The sequence below is a fragment of the Chiloscyllium plagiosum genome, chromosome 3, assembly GCF_004010195.1.
Source record: "Chiloscyllium plagiosum isolate BGI_BamShark_2017 chromosome 3, ASM401019v2, whole genome shotgun sequence".
Taxonomy (NCBI): Eukaryota; Metazoa; Chordata; class Chondrichthyes; order Orectolobiformes; family Hemiscylliidae; genus Chiloscyllium; species Chiloscyllium plagiosum.
Genome location: NC_057712.1, coordinates 129,581,768 through 129,598,922, shown reverse-complemented (window position 1 = coordinate 129,598,922; position 17,155 = coordinate 129,581,768). Strand labels below are relative to the sequence as shown.

At 47.3% G+C, this 17,155-nt stretch overlaps 1 protein-coding gene across 1 annotated transcript in view; it reads right to left on the bottom strand.

Moving 5' to 3' along the window:
* LOC122540154 (sushi domain-containing protein 4-like) overlaps positions 1-16,390 on the bottom strand; it is a 35,196-nt gene extending 18,806 nt beyond the window's left edge. The window contains exons 1-3 of the mRNA XM_043675469.1: positions 16,372-16,390; positions 11,610-11,789; positions 807-995 (exon numbers count right to left, since the gene is read on the bottom strand). Coding sequence (XP_043531404.1) covers positions 807-995; positions 11,610-11,789; positions 16,372-16,390 — 388 coding nt within the window. The remainder of the gene's footprint in view (positions 1-806; positions 996-11,609; positions 11,790-16,371) is intronic.
* Positions 16,391-17,155: the final 765 nt, after the last annotated feature.

The window sequence follows — 17,155 nt, the reverse complement described above, 5'->3', positions numbered from 1 at the left end:
TGCACGCAATATTCCAACAGTGGCCTAACCAATGTCCTATACAGCCGCAACATGACCTCCCAACTCCTGTACGCAAATCCTCCAACCCTAGCAACATCCTTATTGTGGGTTGGAGGAATAGTTTGGATTGGTTTACTGGGGGTTGGAGGTATGGGGCTGATCCCAGTCAGGTCACAGCTAAGGGGCCTACAGTAGACAGCATACGGATAACTGCTGAGGAACACACTCTTCCAGAACAGTCTGTGCAGCGGTGACATTGTTTGATCGTTTGCACCAATCCACTTATTTTGTGTTGTCCTACTCTGAATGTTGGACTCTCGAGTTCCCGAAAGGGCTCCGTTAGCAACGGCAGCCGGGCGGGGGGGGCTGTCTTCCCCCTCACCCCTCAGCAACCCAGCCTGTAGCTCGCTGCTCTGGCTGCAAGATGATAGAGTCTGCACACTGCCATAAAAATGGCCCTGTGCCCATAGTCAGAAACCAGCTAGGAATTGGAATACCTTTCAATGTTGGTGATGGAGGAACACAAAACCAAGGGGAGGTCTGCTACACGATGAATGTACCTCTCAGTCATCCTGGTCTCCCTCTCACCGTACACCCAGCAATGAGTGTTTGATCAGCACACATTTGAGGAGCTGCTGCTAGCATGATGGACCAAATGGCCTCCTTCTGTACTGTAACCCTTCTGTGATGCGAGTGTTTATGATTTGTTGGCAAGGGAGGGGTGGGGAATGTTATAAAATGTCTGAAGGATAGCTGAAGAAGGTGATGGTGCCAAATGGGGATTCACACCGAGAAAGTGAGTCTACCTTCAACATCTAGGCACTGTGGTGGGCTGGACGACCACAGGAGGTTGTACATACATTCCAGAATCGCGGGTCCTGTTAGCTTGTAGCCGGGAAAGCACTGATAACGTAACACTGATCCCACAGGGAACGGGGTCAGAGAGTCGGAAACGTTGATGTAACTGTGAGGAAACACCTGTGGCTTCAAGCAACCTGCACAGGAACAAATTCACAGGAAAACCAGGTCAGTAATCTGTCAGGAAGTCCAGTCTGGTGATCCAACTCGCCAAAGGGATCGGGTCCCCACGGAAACCCAGACCTCAGTGGAACTCTGTCTGCGGGTAACCCTGTCCTCAGCGAAACCTAGACGCCATGACACCCAGTCCCAATGACACCCAGTCCCAATGACACCCAGTCCTAATCAAACCCAGTCCCAATCAAACCCACTCCCAATGACATCCTGTCCCAATGAAACCCAGTCCCAATGACACCCAGTCCCAATGACACCCAGTCCCAATGACACCCACTCCCAATGACATCCTGTCCCAATGAAACCCTGTCCCAATGATACCTTGTCGCCAGTGCAATCCAGTCCCCAGGGCAACCCAGTCCCCAGTGCAACCCAGTCCCCAGGGCAACCCAGTCCCCAGGGCAACCCAGTCCCCAGTGCAACCCAGTCCCCAGGGTAACCCAGTCCCCAGAGTAACCCTGATCCCAGGGTAACCTGACCCCAAGGTAACACAGTCCCAGGATAACCCAGTCACCAGGGTAACCCTGATGCCAGGGTAACCCAGTCCCCAGGGTAAGCCTGACCCTAGGGTAACCCAGTCCCCAGGGTAACCCAGTCCCCAGGGTAACCAGGTCCCCAGGGCAACCCTGACCCCAGCGTAACCCAGTCCCCAGGGTAACCCTGACCCGAAGGTAACCCTGACCCGAAGGTAACCCAGTCCCCAGGATAACCTTGACCCCAGGGTAACCCAGACCCCAGAGTAACCTTGACCCCAGGGTCACTCTGACCCCAGAGTAACCCACTCTCCAGGGTAACCCTGACCCCAGGGTAACCCAGTCCCCAGGATAACCTTGACCCCAGGGTAACCCAGTCCCCAGAGTAACCCAGACCCCAGGGCAACCCAGTCCCCAGGGTATCCCAGACTCCAGGGTAACCCTTCCCCAGAGTAACCCAGACCCTAGGGTAACCCAGACCCCAGGGCAATGCAGTCCCCAGGATAACCCAGACCCCAGGGTAACCCAGTCCCCAGAGTAACCCAGACCCCAGGGTAACCCAGTCCCCAGGGTAACCCAGACCCCAGGGCAACCCAGTCCCCAGAGTAACCCATACCCCAGGGTAACCCAGTCCCCAGGGTAACCCAGACCCCAGGGTAACCCAGACCCCAGGGTAACCCAGTCCCGAGGGTAACCCTGACCCCAGGGTAATCCAGTCCCCAGGGTAACCCTTTCCCAGACTAACTCTGACTCCAGGGTAATCCAGTCTCCAGGGTAACCCTTTCCCAGACTAACCCTGACTCCAGGGTAATCCAGTCCCCAGGGTAACCCAGTCCCCAGGGTAATCCAGTCCCCAGGGTAACCCTTTCCCAGACTAACCCTGACTCCAGGGTTATCCAGTCCCCAGGGTAACCCTTTCCCAGACTAACCCTGACCCCAGGGTGATCCAGTCCCCAGGGTAACCCTTTCCCAGACTAACCCAGCCTGCTAGGCATTAGGTCCCCAGGAAAAGTCAGTTTGTTGGGAGCTGGGCCCGATGAATAAGGAAGAATTAGTAAAACTGGAGAATGAGAATTCCGGTCCACTTTATCTTGTAAACGTCAAAATGAATTTCCAGTATGACCAGTATGTTCATTTCTGAGTATTACTGTTTATTTTTAACTTTGTGTTTCTTTCCCAGTCTACTAAGGAACTGAGTTGCCGTGGAAACCCAGTCCCCCTGCTTCAAGCAGGTCTCTATGGGATTTCCTGCATCCTTTCTCTGGTATTCTCTGGCATTCCGCACACCGCTCCCCCCCACCCAGTTTGTGCTGCAATATTGGTTAAACTGCAGCCCTGGTTCCAGGCTACAACAAACTTACTGCTGTCTACACCTGACTAACTCCACCTTCCTTAGCGAGCTCTTCTCAAATTTCCAAATTCCTGGATTTAATTGTTTTGACCCCAAGATGACACATTATGACTCAGAGACATTGCTATGACGCTTGGATGTAAAACTGGCCGGTCTACAACTCTCCTTGGGCCACTGGCCCCATTATATCCCTTACTGAGTCTCCCACTGGTTTTTCAGGTTCAGCAAGTTCCCTGTAAGTTCTACACCATCCTGACTTGGAACTAACTTGGCCTCTTTGGAGAAAGAATGTGGCTTGTCATCAGACATTTTGCTTTCACTTAATAAGCAGTCACCATGAAAACTGGAATGTCGTGTCGGCCTGAAACTGGATACAGGTTGAAACTTTATTGCTGGAACAGCACAGCAGGTCAGGCAGCATCCAGGGAACAGGAGATTCGACGCTTCGGGCACAGGCCTTTTGCTTTCACTTAATAAGCAGTCACCATGAAAACTGGAATGTAGTATCGGCCTGAAACTGGATACATGCTCAGCTGAGAAATGGAAACAGCAGTTTGTTACTGAATCACTGGGTGTGTTAGCAAGGATGTCAAATTTCCAATTCCTAATAGCTGTGAAACTGAAGATGATGGGAGGCAGAGTTTGTCACTGGTGAAACTGTAAACTAATCACAGAATTGAGTAAAGACAAGTAAGGTTAATAAATCTGTTGTATGAATGCTCCAAACCTCACCAGAGGGAGGCAGACAGGACAGGTTTTAACAGTACTGAAGGCACAGTTTGAAATGTCTATGAAGAAATATTTGAAACGTTCCCGCAAAAAAGGTCAGGGTTAGAGGACAGGATATAACTAAGGTGATGGACCCCACAGAGGTGAACAGAAAGCATGTCCAGCATGTGGAAATCAGTGTTCAACTGCGAGATGCTGAATCACTTTACTCGCAAGGGCTTAGTTAGAAAGAAGGGCTAATGCCCTTCCTGAAGAAGGGCTAATGCCCGAAACGTCGATTCTCCTGTTCCCTAGATGCTGCCTGACCTGCTGCGCTTTTCCAGCAACACATTTCCATCTTAGTTAGAAAGAAGCAAAGCAAGCCTAAAAAGTAAGGCTGCTAAAGAGATGTCAGATAACGTTTCTGACAAATCACTCTTCACCATTGAACAGATTGGCATTGTCAAGTTCAAAGCTGAGGAACGGTTTGTGATTGTTAGAATGCTGACTACAGAAGGGGTTCTGAAAAAGGGTTACACCTGAAACGTTGACTTCTCCACCTCCTGGCGCTGCCTGGCTTGCTGTGTTTTTCCAGCCTCCTGCCTGTCGGTTTTGGATTCCAGCATCTGCAGTTTTTTTGTCTGACTGCAGAAGGAGAGCTACAAACGACTGTGAACTGTCAAACACAGGTGCTTTCCACAACATCACTGACATGTCGGGAAAGACTGAATTGACTGGGCTTGCACTGGCTGGAACGGAGAAGAATGGCAAACATACAAAATCCTGATGGGACTGGACAGGCAAGTCCAGAACTAGAGGTCACGGTCTTAAGAATAAGGGGTAAGCTATTCAGGACTAAGGTGAGGAAGAATTTCTTCACTGAGAGAATTGTGAAAGATTGGAATTCTCTCCCACAGGAAGCTGTTGGGGTCAGTTCATTCAATATATTCAAGAGGGAGCTAGATGTAGCCCTTGGGGCTAAAGGGATCAAGGGGTATGGAGAGAAAGCGGGAATGGGATACTGAGATTCCATGATCCTATTGAATGGGGATGAGGGCTCGAAGGGCCAAATGGCCCACTCCTGTGCCTATCATTTACATTTCTATGTTTTGAAGACATGTGTAAGTTATCAGGATAGTGACCTTAAAAATGGAGAGCTTGCGGGTAAGGTGGAGACTAAACAGTGGAACAAAACTCAGCCGAAGAGGAAAGCCTGAGCTGAGAAGCCAGTGCAGTGGGAAGAATGATGATGTGGAGGTGAAGTGAAACCCATTCAGCTCAGCTGAAAGAAGTCTAAAGCTTGGGGTTGGTCATTCACACACCAGGAGAGCTTTGTAGCATCTCACGGACCCATTGGCTGCTGAACAGATCTTCAACGTCTTCCTGGTCAACATCATTTTGAATCGGATGAGAATGGGAAACCAAAGAAAGACAAAGTGGAGGAGCTGAGAAAGAAAGGAATATTCCAGAATGTGACCTATCCTACAGACTGGATTAAGAGTGTACTGGCAGTGATAGAAATCTGGGAAGCTGGGACTGTGGATGTAAAGGATCTCAATAAGGCTTGGAAGAGATCTCAATACACGAGGCCAACTTAGAATCCCTCAGCATGGAAACAGACCCTTCAGCCCACAAGTCCACACCACCCATACCCTTACCCTATATTTACCCCTGACTAATACACCTAGTCTACATATCCCTGAATATTATGGGCAATTTAGCGTGGCCAATTTACCTAACCTGCACATCTTTGGACTGTGGGAGGAAACCGGAGCACCCGGTGGAAACCCACACAGACACTGGGAAAACGTACAAACTCCACACAGAAGTTGCCCAAGGGTGGGATCAAATCTGGGTCCCTAGCGCTGTGAGACAGCAGTGCTAACTCCGTGACAAACCAAATATCTTTATTCCTTTGAAACCACGAATTTTGTTATTCATTCATGGGACATGGGAATTGCCGGCTGGACTAACATCTATTGCCCGTACGCTAGTTGCCCTTGAAGTGGTGGGGGTGAGCTGCCTTCCTGAACCGTTGCAGTCCACCTGCTGTAGGTTGACCCTCAATGCCCTTCGGGAGGGAGTTCCAGGGTTTTGACCCAACGACTCTGAAAGAATGGCACAATGTACAACAAACTCTGCAATAAGATGTAATTCTCCAAATGTTGCAGGAGATAGTGATGAAAGGATGGCGTGAAAGCATCAAGGTCGCACCGGGTGCTACAAGACAGCAGGACAGACAGAGAGCAAGTGACAGCATAAGTGGCATATTGGACAAAGAAATTAGAGTAATTCTTCAGAAGGAGATGAGAAAAGAAATGCTGAAGTGAATTGATACAAGCCATAGAGAGCTACAGCATAGAAAGAGGCCATTCAACCCATCTTGTTTGTACCAGTCAAAAACAATTACCTAACCATTCTCATACCAAGCCATAAGCCAATACAGCCATATGGTACATAGGGTTACAAACAGCCCTGTGGGTCCCTGTCAGTAAGTTACTGAAGGCTAACTTGCAGGTACAGCATACAAGGGGAGGCAGAGTAACAATAAGGCCATAGGGCAGAGGAGAAGAAGTAGGGCCATTCAGCCCATCGAGTCTGCTCCACCATTCAATGGGATCACGACTGATCTGATCATCCTGAACTCCACTTGCCTGCCTTTTCCCCAGACACCTTTGATTCCCTGACTGATTAAAAATCTGTCTACCTCAGTCCTGAACATGGCTCTGACCAAAAGCCTTCCACGTTAATGAATTCCTACAGACTTGTTACACTCAGAGAGAAGAAATTCCTCCCCATCTCCGTCTTAAATGTGTGACCCCTTATTCTGAGATGGTACCCTCTAGACCCAGACCTTCCCACAACAACCTTTCCCCACCTGTTGTGTCACGTCCTCTTAGAATTTTGAAGGGATTTTCTTACAAAGAGCAGTTGAGCAGGCTGGGCCTGTACTCATTAAGGTTATCTGTCATTCTTCTGAATTCTAATGAGTACAGGTCCAACCTACTCAACTGCTCTTTGTAAGAAAATCCCTTCATACCCAGGATCAACCTGGTGAACCTTTTCCGGACTGCCTCCAATGCCAGTACATCTTTCCTCAGATAACAGACCCAAAACTGTTCACAGCTGGGATCTGACTAGTTCCTCACATGGTTTTAGCAAAACACCCACAGTTTTACACTTCATTCCCTCTGAAATAAAGGCCAACATTCCATTTGCTTTCCTTATTAACCACTCATCTTGGATCACAGCTTTTTGTGATTCATGCACAAGAATTCTCCAAATCTGAAACAAAGACGGAAATTGCTGGAGAAACTCAGCAGGTCTGGCAACATCTGTGGAGAGAGAAAAAGAGTTAACATTTGAGTCTGCTGACTCCTCATCAGAATTGCCCAAATCCCTCTGTGCTGTAGCTTTCTGCAGTCTCTCCCCATTTAAATAATATTCAGCTCCTCTATTCTTACTGCCAAGTGTATAACCTCACATCTCCTGCATTATAGTCCTTCTGCCAGGTTTTTGCACATTCACTAAACATAGAAACATAGAAGATAGGAGCAAGAGCAGGCCATTTGGCCCTTCGAACTTACTCTGCCATTCATCACGATCATGGCTGATCGTCCAACACAGTAGCCTAATCCTGCTTTCTCCCAATAACGTTTAATCCCACTGCCCTCACTGTATCTAGCTACCCCTTGAATACAGTACAGGTTTTGGCATCAGCTACTTCCAGTGGCAATGAATTCGCAAGCCCACCACTCTTTGGGTGAAGAAATGTGTCCTCATCACCGTCCTAAATCACCCCAAATCCTCAAACTGTGAACTCTGGTTCTGGATGCACCCACCATCAGGAACATCCTTCCTGCACCTACCCTGCCTAGTCCTGTTAGAATTTTATAAGTCTTTATGAGATTCCCTCTCACTGGTCTGAACTCCAGTGAAAACTATCCTAACCTCATCCATCTCTCCTCCTACGTAAGTCCTGCCGTTCCCGGAATCAGCCTGGAAAACCTTCGCTATACTCCCTTGACAGCAAGAGCATCCTTCCTCAGAAACTACACACAATATTCTAGGTGTGGCCTCACCAAGGCCCTGTAAAACTGTAGCAACACATCCCTGCTCCTGTACTCGAAACGTCTCGCAATGAAGGCCAACAAGCTATTTGCTGCCTTTATGTCTGCTGCACCTACATACCTGCCTTCAGCAACTGGTGCACAAAGACACCCAGGTCCCACCTCACACTTCCCTCTTGCAATTTACTGCCATTCAGATAGTAATCTGCCACCTTGTTTTTGTTTCCAAAGTGAACCACCTCACATGTATCCAAATGATACTGCATCGGATTTGCCCACTCAGCCAACAGGTCCAGATCATGCTGAAGAATCTCTGCATCCCTGTCACAGTTCACCCTCCCACCCAACTTGGTATCATTTGCAAACTTTGAGATGTTACATTTTGTTCCCTCATCCAAATCATTAATATATATTGTGAATCCCTGTGGCACCCCACTAGACACCGCCTGCCAATTTGAAAAGGGCCCATTAATTCCCACTCTTTGCTCTCTGCCAACCAGTTTCTATCCATCTCAATACACTTCCCCAATCCCATGTGCTTTCATCTTGCACAATAATCTCTTATACAGGATTTTGTCAAAAACTCTCTGAATGTCCAAATATACCACATCGACTGGCTCCCCCTTGTCAACTCTACTAGTTACATCTTCAGAGAATTCCAACTGATTTCTCAAGCATCATTTCTCCTTCATAAATCCATGCTGACTCTGTCTGATCCTGCCACTGTTTTCTCAATGCTCTGCTGTAAAGTCCTTGATTATGGATTTGAGAATTTTCCCCACTACCGATGTTAGGCTTACTGGTCTATGATTCCCTGGTATCTCTCTTTTTGAATATTGGAGTAACAGCAGCTATTCTCCAATCTGCAGGGACTCTTATAGAGTCTAGAGAATCCTGGAAGGTGACCACCAATGCATCCACTATTTCTACAGCCACTTCCTTAAGTACTCTGGGAAGTAAATTATCAGGCCCTGGGGATTTATCCACCTTAAATCCCATCAATTTTCCTAGCACTATTTCTCTATGATAGTGATCTCCCTCAGTTCTTCCCTCTCACTAAATCTTGCATTCTCTGACATTTCTGGTTTCTGATTTGTATCCAGTTTTGTGAAGACAGAACCAAAATAGCTGGGGCCCTGACAGATATTTTTGTAGCATCCTTAAATACAGGTGAGGTGCCGGAGGACTGGAGGGTTGCTCATATTGTCCCCCTGTACAAGAAGGGTAGTAGGGATATTCCGGGTAACTACAGACCAGTGAGCCTGACGTCGGTGGTGGGAAAGTTGCTGGAGAGGGTACTGAGGGATAGGATCAATTTATATTTAGGAAAGAATGGGCTTATCAGTGATAGGCAACATGGTTTTGTGCAGGGGAGATCGTGCCATACCAACTTAATAGAGTTCTTCGAGAAAGTGACCAAGGTGAGAGGTGGAAAGTTTAAGGGGGATAAACGTGGCAAGTACTTCACACAGAGGGTGGTGGGCGTTTGGAATGCGTTGCCAGCAGAGGTGGTAGAGGCAGGCATGGTAGATTCATTTAAGATGCGTCTGGACAGATGCAAGTGTAGGTGGGGAGCAGAGGGATACAGATGCTTAGGAAATGGGCGACAGGTTTAGACAATACATTTGGATGGGCTCAGGCTTGGAGGGCTGAAGGGCCTGTTCCTGGGCTGTAAATTTTCTTTGTCTTATCTATTCAGTTACACAGCCATTTCTTTGTCTCCTATTATACATCCCCCCATTTCTGTCTGTAGGGGACCTACATTCGTCTTCATCAATCTTGTTCTCTTCATGTACCAATAGAAACTCTTTGTGTCAGCCTTCATGTTCCCTGCAAGCATCCTTTCGGTCTGTATTTTCCCATCTTCATCAATCCTTTGGTCCTTCTTTGTTGAATTCCGAACTGCTCCCAGTCCTCAGCCCCATTGCTTTTCTTGGCCAACCTTACTCAGATTGGATACTATCGCTAATTTCCTTTGTAATCCATGGATTGGCCCTCTTACCCATCATGCCTTTGTGTCGGACAGGAATAAACAGTTGTTGCAGCTCCCCCTTGCATTACTTGAATTGCTTATCCACTTCAAGTAATTCTCTCAAGTCTATCAAGGCCAACTCAAGCCTCATATCTTCACAGGTTTTCCTTTATTAAGATTCAACACCCTAGTCTCCAAATCAACGACCTCACTCTCCACCTGGATGTTATGGTACTCATCCCCAAGGGGTGTCACACAGCTAGATTGGCAATGATTCCGCTCTCATTACACAGTACCCAGTCTAAGATGGCCTGCTCACTGGTTGGTTCCTCCACATATTGCTCAAGAAAACCGTCCCATATACACTCCAGGAATTCCTCCTCTATGATATTGTGGCTAATTTATCAGCCCAATCTATGTGCAGATTAAAATCACCTATGATCACCAATATTCCCTTATCACCTGCATCTCTAATTCCCTGTTCAGTACCATTGCCACCATCACCGCTGCAGTTTGAGGGTCTGTATATGACACCCACTAATGTTTTATGCCCCTTGGTATTTCTCAACTCTCTCCATACAGACTCCACATAGCCAGAGCTCATATCCTTTCTCACTAATGTGTTAATTTCCTCTTTATCCAGCAATGTCACTCCACCACCTTTTCCTTTTTTGCCTGAATACCCCGGGACATTCAGTTCCCATCCACATCACCCTGTAACTGTGTCTCCCTGATCACAATTATATCGTACCTGTTTACATCTATCTGTGCGATTACATTTAGTGTGAATGCTTCATGCAGTTAGATACAAAGCTTTTAAATTTGTTCCACTGGTAAATTTCCCTACCTTTTTCTAATTCCTTTTATAAACCTGTCTACGTCCCTCTGCAGATTCTTTGTGTCACTCTCACCACTCTCCTTCCCACTTATTTTTGTAACATCTGCAGACTTAAGTTATAGTGCATTTACTTTCCTCACCCAAGCCATGAATCTATATTGTAAATAATGCTGGCCCCCAGCACTAATCCTTGTTGCACTTCCACCTATTACAGTTTGCCATCCTGAAAATGCTCTCTTTATCCCAACTTTCCACTTTGTATTAGTTAGCTAATTTGTTATCCATGTGGATATATTGCCTCGAGCACCATGGGCTCTTATCTTACTAAGTCACCTAATGTATGGTACCTTATCAAACGAAAATCTGAATATATTACATCCAGTGCTTCCCCCTTTATCTATCCTGCTTGTTAACTCCTCAAAGAATTCCAGGAAGTTTGTCAGACCCGATTTCCCCCTATCACGACTCTGCCCTTATTCACAACTGCCATTCTCTCGGATCACCACGTTATCTTCCCCTCTGCCATGCACCTCCACAGATACTCAAACTGTTCATCGTCACAGCATTGCCAGCTCTCGGCACTGGCTAGAGATCTCGGCAGGCTCTTCAAAACTGGAGATGGAGAGCGTCTCAATTACAGTTTCTCCCAGGATTATTTTTTAGATTAGATTCCCTACAGTGTGGAAACCGGCCCTTCGGCCCAACAAGTCCACACCGACCCTCCGAAGAGTAACCCACCCAGACCCATTTCCCTCTGACTAATGCACCTAACACTATGGGCAATTTAGCATGGCCAATTCACCCAACCTGCACATCTTTTGGACTGTGGGAGGAAACCGGAGCACCCGGAGGAAATCCACACAGTCACGGGGAGAATGTGCAAACTCCACACAGTTAGTCACCTGAGGCGGGAATTGAACCCGGGTCTCTGGCGCTGTGAGGCAGCAGTGCTAACCACTGTGCCACCGTGCCGCCCCTTCAGGGGGAGGGGGCTTCACATGAATCGGGATGAGGAGCTGCTGGCTGCCATTCTGTTCACCCCAAACCCCCAGCCCCAGCTCCCACAGGATAACTGGATTGTGCCTATGGGTATGGCCCACATACAGCAGACAGGCCCCACTGACAAGGCAGAGGTCTCTCGTCACCTGATTGATGGCATACATACCTTGGCAGGTGGGCAGGTTGTCCCAAATCCCATCATCTGGGCACAGAGTTACCATGTTTTCCATGTCTGGGTAACGGATCTGGAATCCTCGGTGACAGCTGACAGTGAGCTGGTCACCAGGCCGGTAGGTGTTGTTGTACACATCGGCATCTTCGATGTACGGCACAGGGCACACCGTCACTTCAAGTGAAGAAACAGGCGGTCAGAATCATGGAAGCAAAGGCCTGACCCACCCTGCCTTCCACTCTCTCCTTGGTGTTCATCCTCTCTCCTGAGAGCTCAGCTTCACGCTCGGCTCAAACTCTGCAAAGGTCAGCTCATCTCTCACACGGCAGACCCAACTCATGCATGGGCAGGTAGTGACGCCACGCCAAGCAGGAAGTCACAGTGAATAGAGACCGCAAGTCAGCAATAGGGGCCTTCAGGACAAACAAGGTCAGAGTTAAACTAAGCAAAGCAAAAGAGAGGGAGGAAAATCTGAGGTAGAATCCAATGAAATGGAAAGAGAAACATTGGGAAGTAAACAGCGAAAAGAAATATTTGTTTAGGTCCATTCAAAGATGGATGAAACTTGGATTGGTCTAATGTTTGCAAAAGATCTATCTATATGTGTGATAGCATGAATGTGTATGTTGTGTGTCAGTCTGTGTTTTGGGGCATTTGTTGTCTGTGTGCCAGTAGGTTATGTCGGTGTCATGTTGGTGAATGCATTAGAATGTGTGCATATGTAACTGTGAGTGGGTGTGCATTAAGATGTGTGAGTGTGCAGAGTGTGTGTAGGTGTCTGCGTAGGGGCGTGTGTAGGTGCACATGTGGACAGACAGACAGACACGCACACACACATACTCACACACACTCACGCTCACACACAACTTTGTCGTTATTGAGGAAGATATAAATAATATCCCAGAATCAGAGGGACATTGGTGAATGAGGAATGAATGCAAGTAAATCTTGGTAAGAGGGTTGTGCTGCAGCAATGGGACTGAAAGTTTATAATTCCCCAGGAGCTAACATTCCTCCTCTCAGAATGTTGAAAGAGGTCACTATGGGGATCATGGATTCATTGATGGTCATCTTCCAAAACTATATAGATTCTGGAGTGGTTCCTGCAGGTTGGAAAAATATCAAATATCATTATGCTATTTAAGAAGGGAGTGAAAGAGAACATGAGGAACTGTTAGCCATTGTGGCTGGAAAGATGCTCAAATCTATAACTAATCTGATAAATAGATGGATAATAATGATCTGACTGGATATAGTCAGCATGAATTTGTAAATGGTGATTTATGTTGGAAGACGCTGTGCAATTTGTTTGAGGATGTTACAAACAGAATTGATAAAGGGAAGTCAATGGACATAGTATACTTGGATTTTCAGAACATTTTCAATAAAGGCTTCCTGAAGAGATGGAAACATATTGTGTCATGAGGAAGGTGGAAAGCAGCTTCAGGGGAATTTGGCCAGACTTAGTGAATGGAGGAGAAGATGGCAGATAGAATGTCATGTAGAAACATGTCAGGTTGAAGAATCAGATGTTCCAAGTATTTTTTAAAGGCTGAGGGATTGGATAGTGGAGATGGGAAACTATACCTGAGTATCCCTGTCTATGATTCACTGAAGGACAATGTGCAGATACAATATACAGGGGGAGGCAAGGGCCAACTAGCAATAAGACCATAAGATGTGGCAGCTGAACTGGGCCATTCAGCCCATCGAGTCTGCTCCACCATTCAATGAGATCTTGGCTGATCTTCAACTCCACTTTCCTATCTTTACTCCAGAACCCTCGATTGTCTTATTGATTAAAAATCGATCTCCACTTTGAATAAACTTAATGATTAACCCTTGATAGTCCTCTGTGGGAAAGGACAACCATCTGAGAGAAGAAATTCCTCCTCATCTCAGTTTTAAATGTACAACCTTTAATTCAAGCCCCAACTAATGATGTTCAATCAACCATGGCAGTGAAAACACAATTCAATAAAATTCTGGAAGTAAAGGAAACGTTAGCCGAATGGTGACCACGTACCACGAGCCAATGTTGTAAAAGCCCGTCTGATTCATTAATGTCCTTTAAGGGAGGAAAGCTGCCATCCTTACCTGTTCTGGCCTACAAGTGACTCCAGACCCACAGCAATGTGGCTGGCTCTGAACTGCCCTCTGAAATGCTCTGAACAAGCCACATGGACCAAATAGGGATAGGCAATAGTGCTGCCCCAGCCACAGCACCAATTAGGGAGGGTAATGGGATAACATACTTGAACATTCTGGTGAGATTCCCTACAGGCCCTTCAGCCTAACAAGGCCACACTGACCCTCTGAAGAGTAACCTACCCAGATCCGGTCCCCTGTCCTATATTTCCCCCTGATTAATATAGCTAACACTACGGGCAATTTAGCATGGCCAATTCACCTAACCTGCATACCTTTGGACTGTGGGAGGAAACCGGAGCACCCGGAGGAAACCCACGCAGACACGGGGAGAATGTGCAAACTCCACACAGACAGGTGCCCGAGGCGGGAATTGAACCCGGGTCCCTGGTGCTGTGAGGCAGCAGTGCTAACCACAGAGCCACCGTGCCACTTGTTCTTGGATATCTAGAATACTCCTCAAGTGAAGGACTCTGTGAGTTGGATTCTGTCATCCATTTGGTGAGACAAACTGCCCCTTAATGGAGGTAAAGCACACCTTGAAAGGTACGTGACCTGAAGGATGACCCCATTTGGGAAAGGTCAGGTGAGCCTTTCAATTGTTCAAAGTCAATATGTCTGTGTTCAAAGTGTCGGAGAAGATTTGTAGCTCGGGTGCTCGTTGTTGTGGTTCTGTTCGCTTTGTTTGGCTTGCCCTATAATGGTAGTGTTGTCCCAGTCGAATTCATGTTGCTTGTCGTCTGCGTGTGTGGCTACTAGGGATAGCTGGTCGTGTCGTTTCGTGGCTAGTTGATGTTCGTGGATGCGGATCGTTAGCTGTCTTCCTGTTTGTCCTATATAGTGTTTGTGCAGTCCTTGCATGGGATTTTGTACACTACGTTAGTTTTGCTCATGCTGGGTATCGGGTCCTTCGTTCTGGTGAGTTGTTGTCTGAGGGTGGCTGTTGGTGTGTGTGCTGTTATAAGTCCTAGTGGTCGCAGTAGTCTGGCTGTCATTTCAGAGATGTTCTCTAAACAAAGAACAGCCAGGGAATTCCTAGAAGCTTGGCACTCATCCACAAACTCCATCAACAAACACATCGACCTGGACCCAATATACCGGCCACGACAGCGGACAGCTGAAACTGACAACTGGAAGCGGCAGGGACAGGCCACTATAAATGCCGGAGGAAACACCACAGAAGCGCTTCACAGGAGGCCCCCAAGCACTGAGGATGTCACCTAGACAGGGGACGAAACGTTTGCAACAAAAACTTCCAGCTCGGCGAACAGAACCACATCAATATGTCTGTGTTTAAAAAAGTGTAGCTGCCTGTCAAACTGATACAGAACGACATCACACTGCTGCACCCAAGAAAAGCAGAAGAAAACTATCTATACAATGTTTTCAAGAAAAACGTGTATCCATGAAACACAATCCACTGATTCCTCAGAAACAAACCCAAACAATCAGGCACAACACAACCAAAACCTACAGCCACATTACCTCACATCAAAGATGTATCAGAAATGACTTCCAGACTACTCAGACCCCTTGGCATCGTGATAGCCCACAAACCTACCAACAGACTTAACTAGCGACTAATAAACCAAAAGGACCCATTCGATACCACCAGCAAAACTAACATAATTTACAAGATACCATGCAAGAACTGTAAAAAACTCTACATCGGACAAACTAGCAGGAAACTTGCCACCAGGATACATGAACACCAACTGGCCACCAAAAGACATGACCCACTCTCACTAGTTTCTGTACATACAAAGAAGACACCACTTTGACTGGGACAACACACACATCCTCGGAAGGTGAAACAAAGGCACACGAGAATTCTTAGAGGCACGGCTTTCTAACCAGAACTCCATCAATAAACACATCGACTTCGACCCTATTCACCTTCCCTTGAAAAATAGAACAGGAAATGGGTGATCCTTCCATATCCGCCACAAATTCACCTGCACCTCCACACACATCATTTACTGCATCCGCTGCACCCGATGTGGTCTCCTCTCTATTGGGGAGACAGGCCGCCTACTTGCGGAACATTTCAGAGAACACCTCTGGGACACCTGGACCAACCAACCCAACCACCCCGTGGCTCAACACTTCAACTCCCCCTCCCACTCCACCAAGGACATGCAGGTCCTTGGACTCCTCCAACGCCAGACCATAGCAACACGACGGCTGGAGGAAGAGCGCCTCATCTTCCGCCTAGGAACCCTCCAACCACAAGGGATGAACTCAGATTTCTCCAGCTTCCTCATTTCCCCTCCCCCCACCTTGTCTCAGCCAAACCCCTCGAACTCAGCACCGCCTCCCTAACCTGCAATCAACTTCCTGACCTCTCGCCCCCACCCCACTCCGGCCTATTATCCTCACCTTATCACCCTCACCTTAACCTCCTTCCACCTATCGGAATTCCAACGCCCCTCCCCCAAGTCCCTCCTCCCTACCTTTTATCTTAGCCTGCTTGGCACACTTTCCTCATTCCTGAAGAAGGGCTCATGCTCAAAACGTCAATTCTCCTGCTTCTTGGATGCTGCCTGACCTGCTGCGCTTTTCCAGCAAAACATTTTCAGCTCTGATCTCCAGCATCTGCAGTCCTCACTTTCTCCCAGAAATGACATCGCCCATCTTAGAAACCAAGACCTATAAATAGAGGTAGGGTATACCACCAGCGCTTCACTGGAAACGCTCACTGATGATGTTACCGAGTCATGGTGACGAAACATCTGAAAACAAACCTTCCAGCTCAGTGAGCTAACATACAAACTTCTCATCAATTTGAGCTACAAATCTCAAAAATCACTGACATTGAATTATCAAACGCTGTCAAACTCCACTGTCTTTTCCCTAGAGTGGGGTGCACATTTTCCCCAGGGTGAGGGATCTCAAAAACAGGGGGCAGATTTTAAGGTAAGAGGGCAACAAGTCAAAAAAGACATGACAAGCAATTGTTTTACACAGAGGGTAGTTCATAGAGTCATAGAGATGTACAGCATGGAAACAAACCCTTCAGTCCAACCCGTCCATGCCAATCAGATATCCCAACCCAATCTCGTCCCACTTACCAGCACCCCAAACCCTTCCTATTCATATACCCATCCAAATGCCTCTTAAATGTTGCAATTGTACCAGCCTCCACCACATCCTCTGGCAGCTCATTCCATACACGTACCACCCTCTGCGTGAAAAAGTTGCCCCTTAGGTCTCTTTTATATCTTTCCCCTCTCACCCTAAACCTTTGCCCTCTAGTTCTGAACTCACTCACCCTAGGGAAGAGACTTTGTCGATTTATCCTATCCACGCCCCTCATGATTTTATAAACCTCTATAAGATCACCCCTCAGCCTTCGACGCTCCAGGGAAAACAGCCCCAGCCTGTTCAGCCTC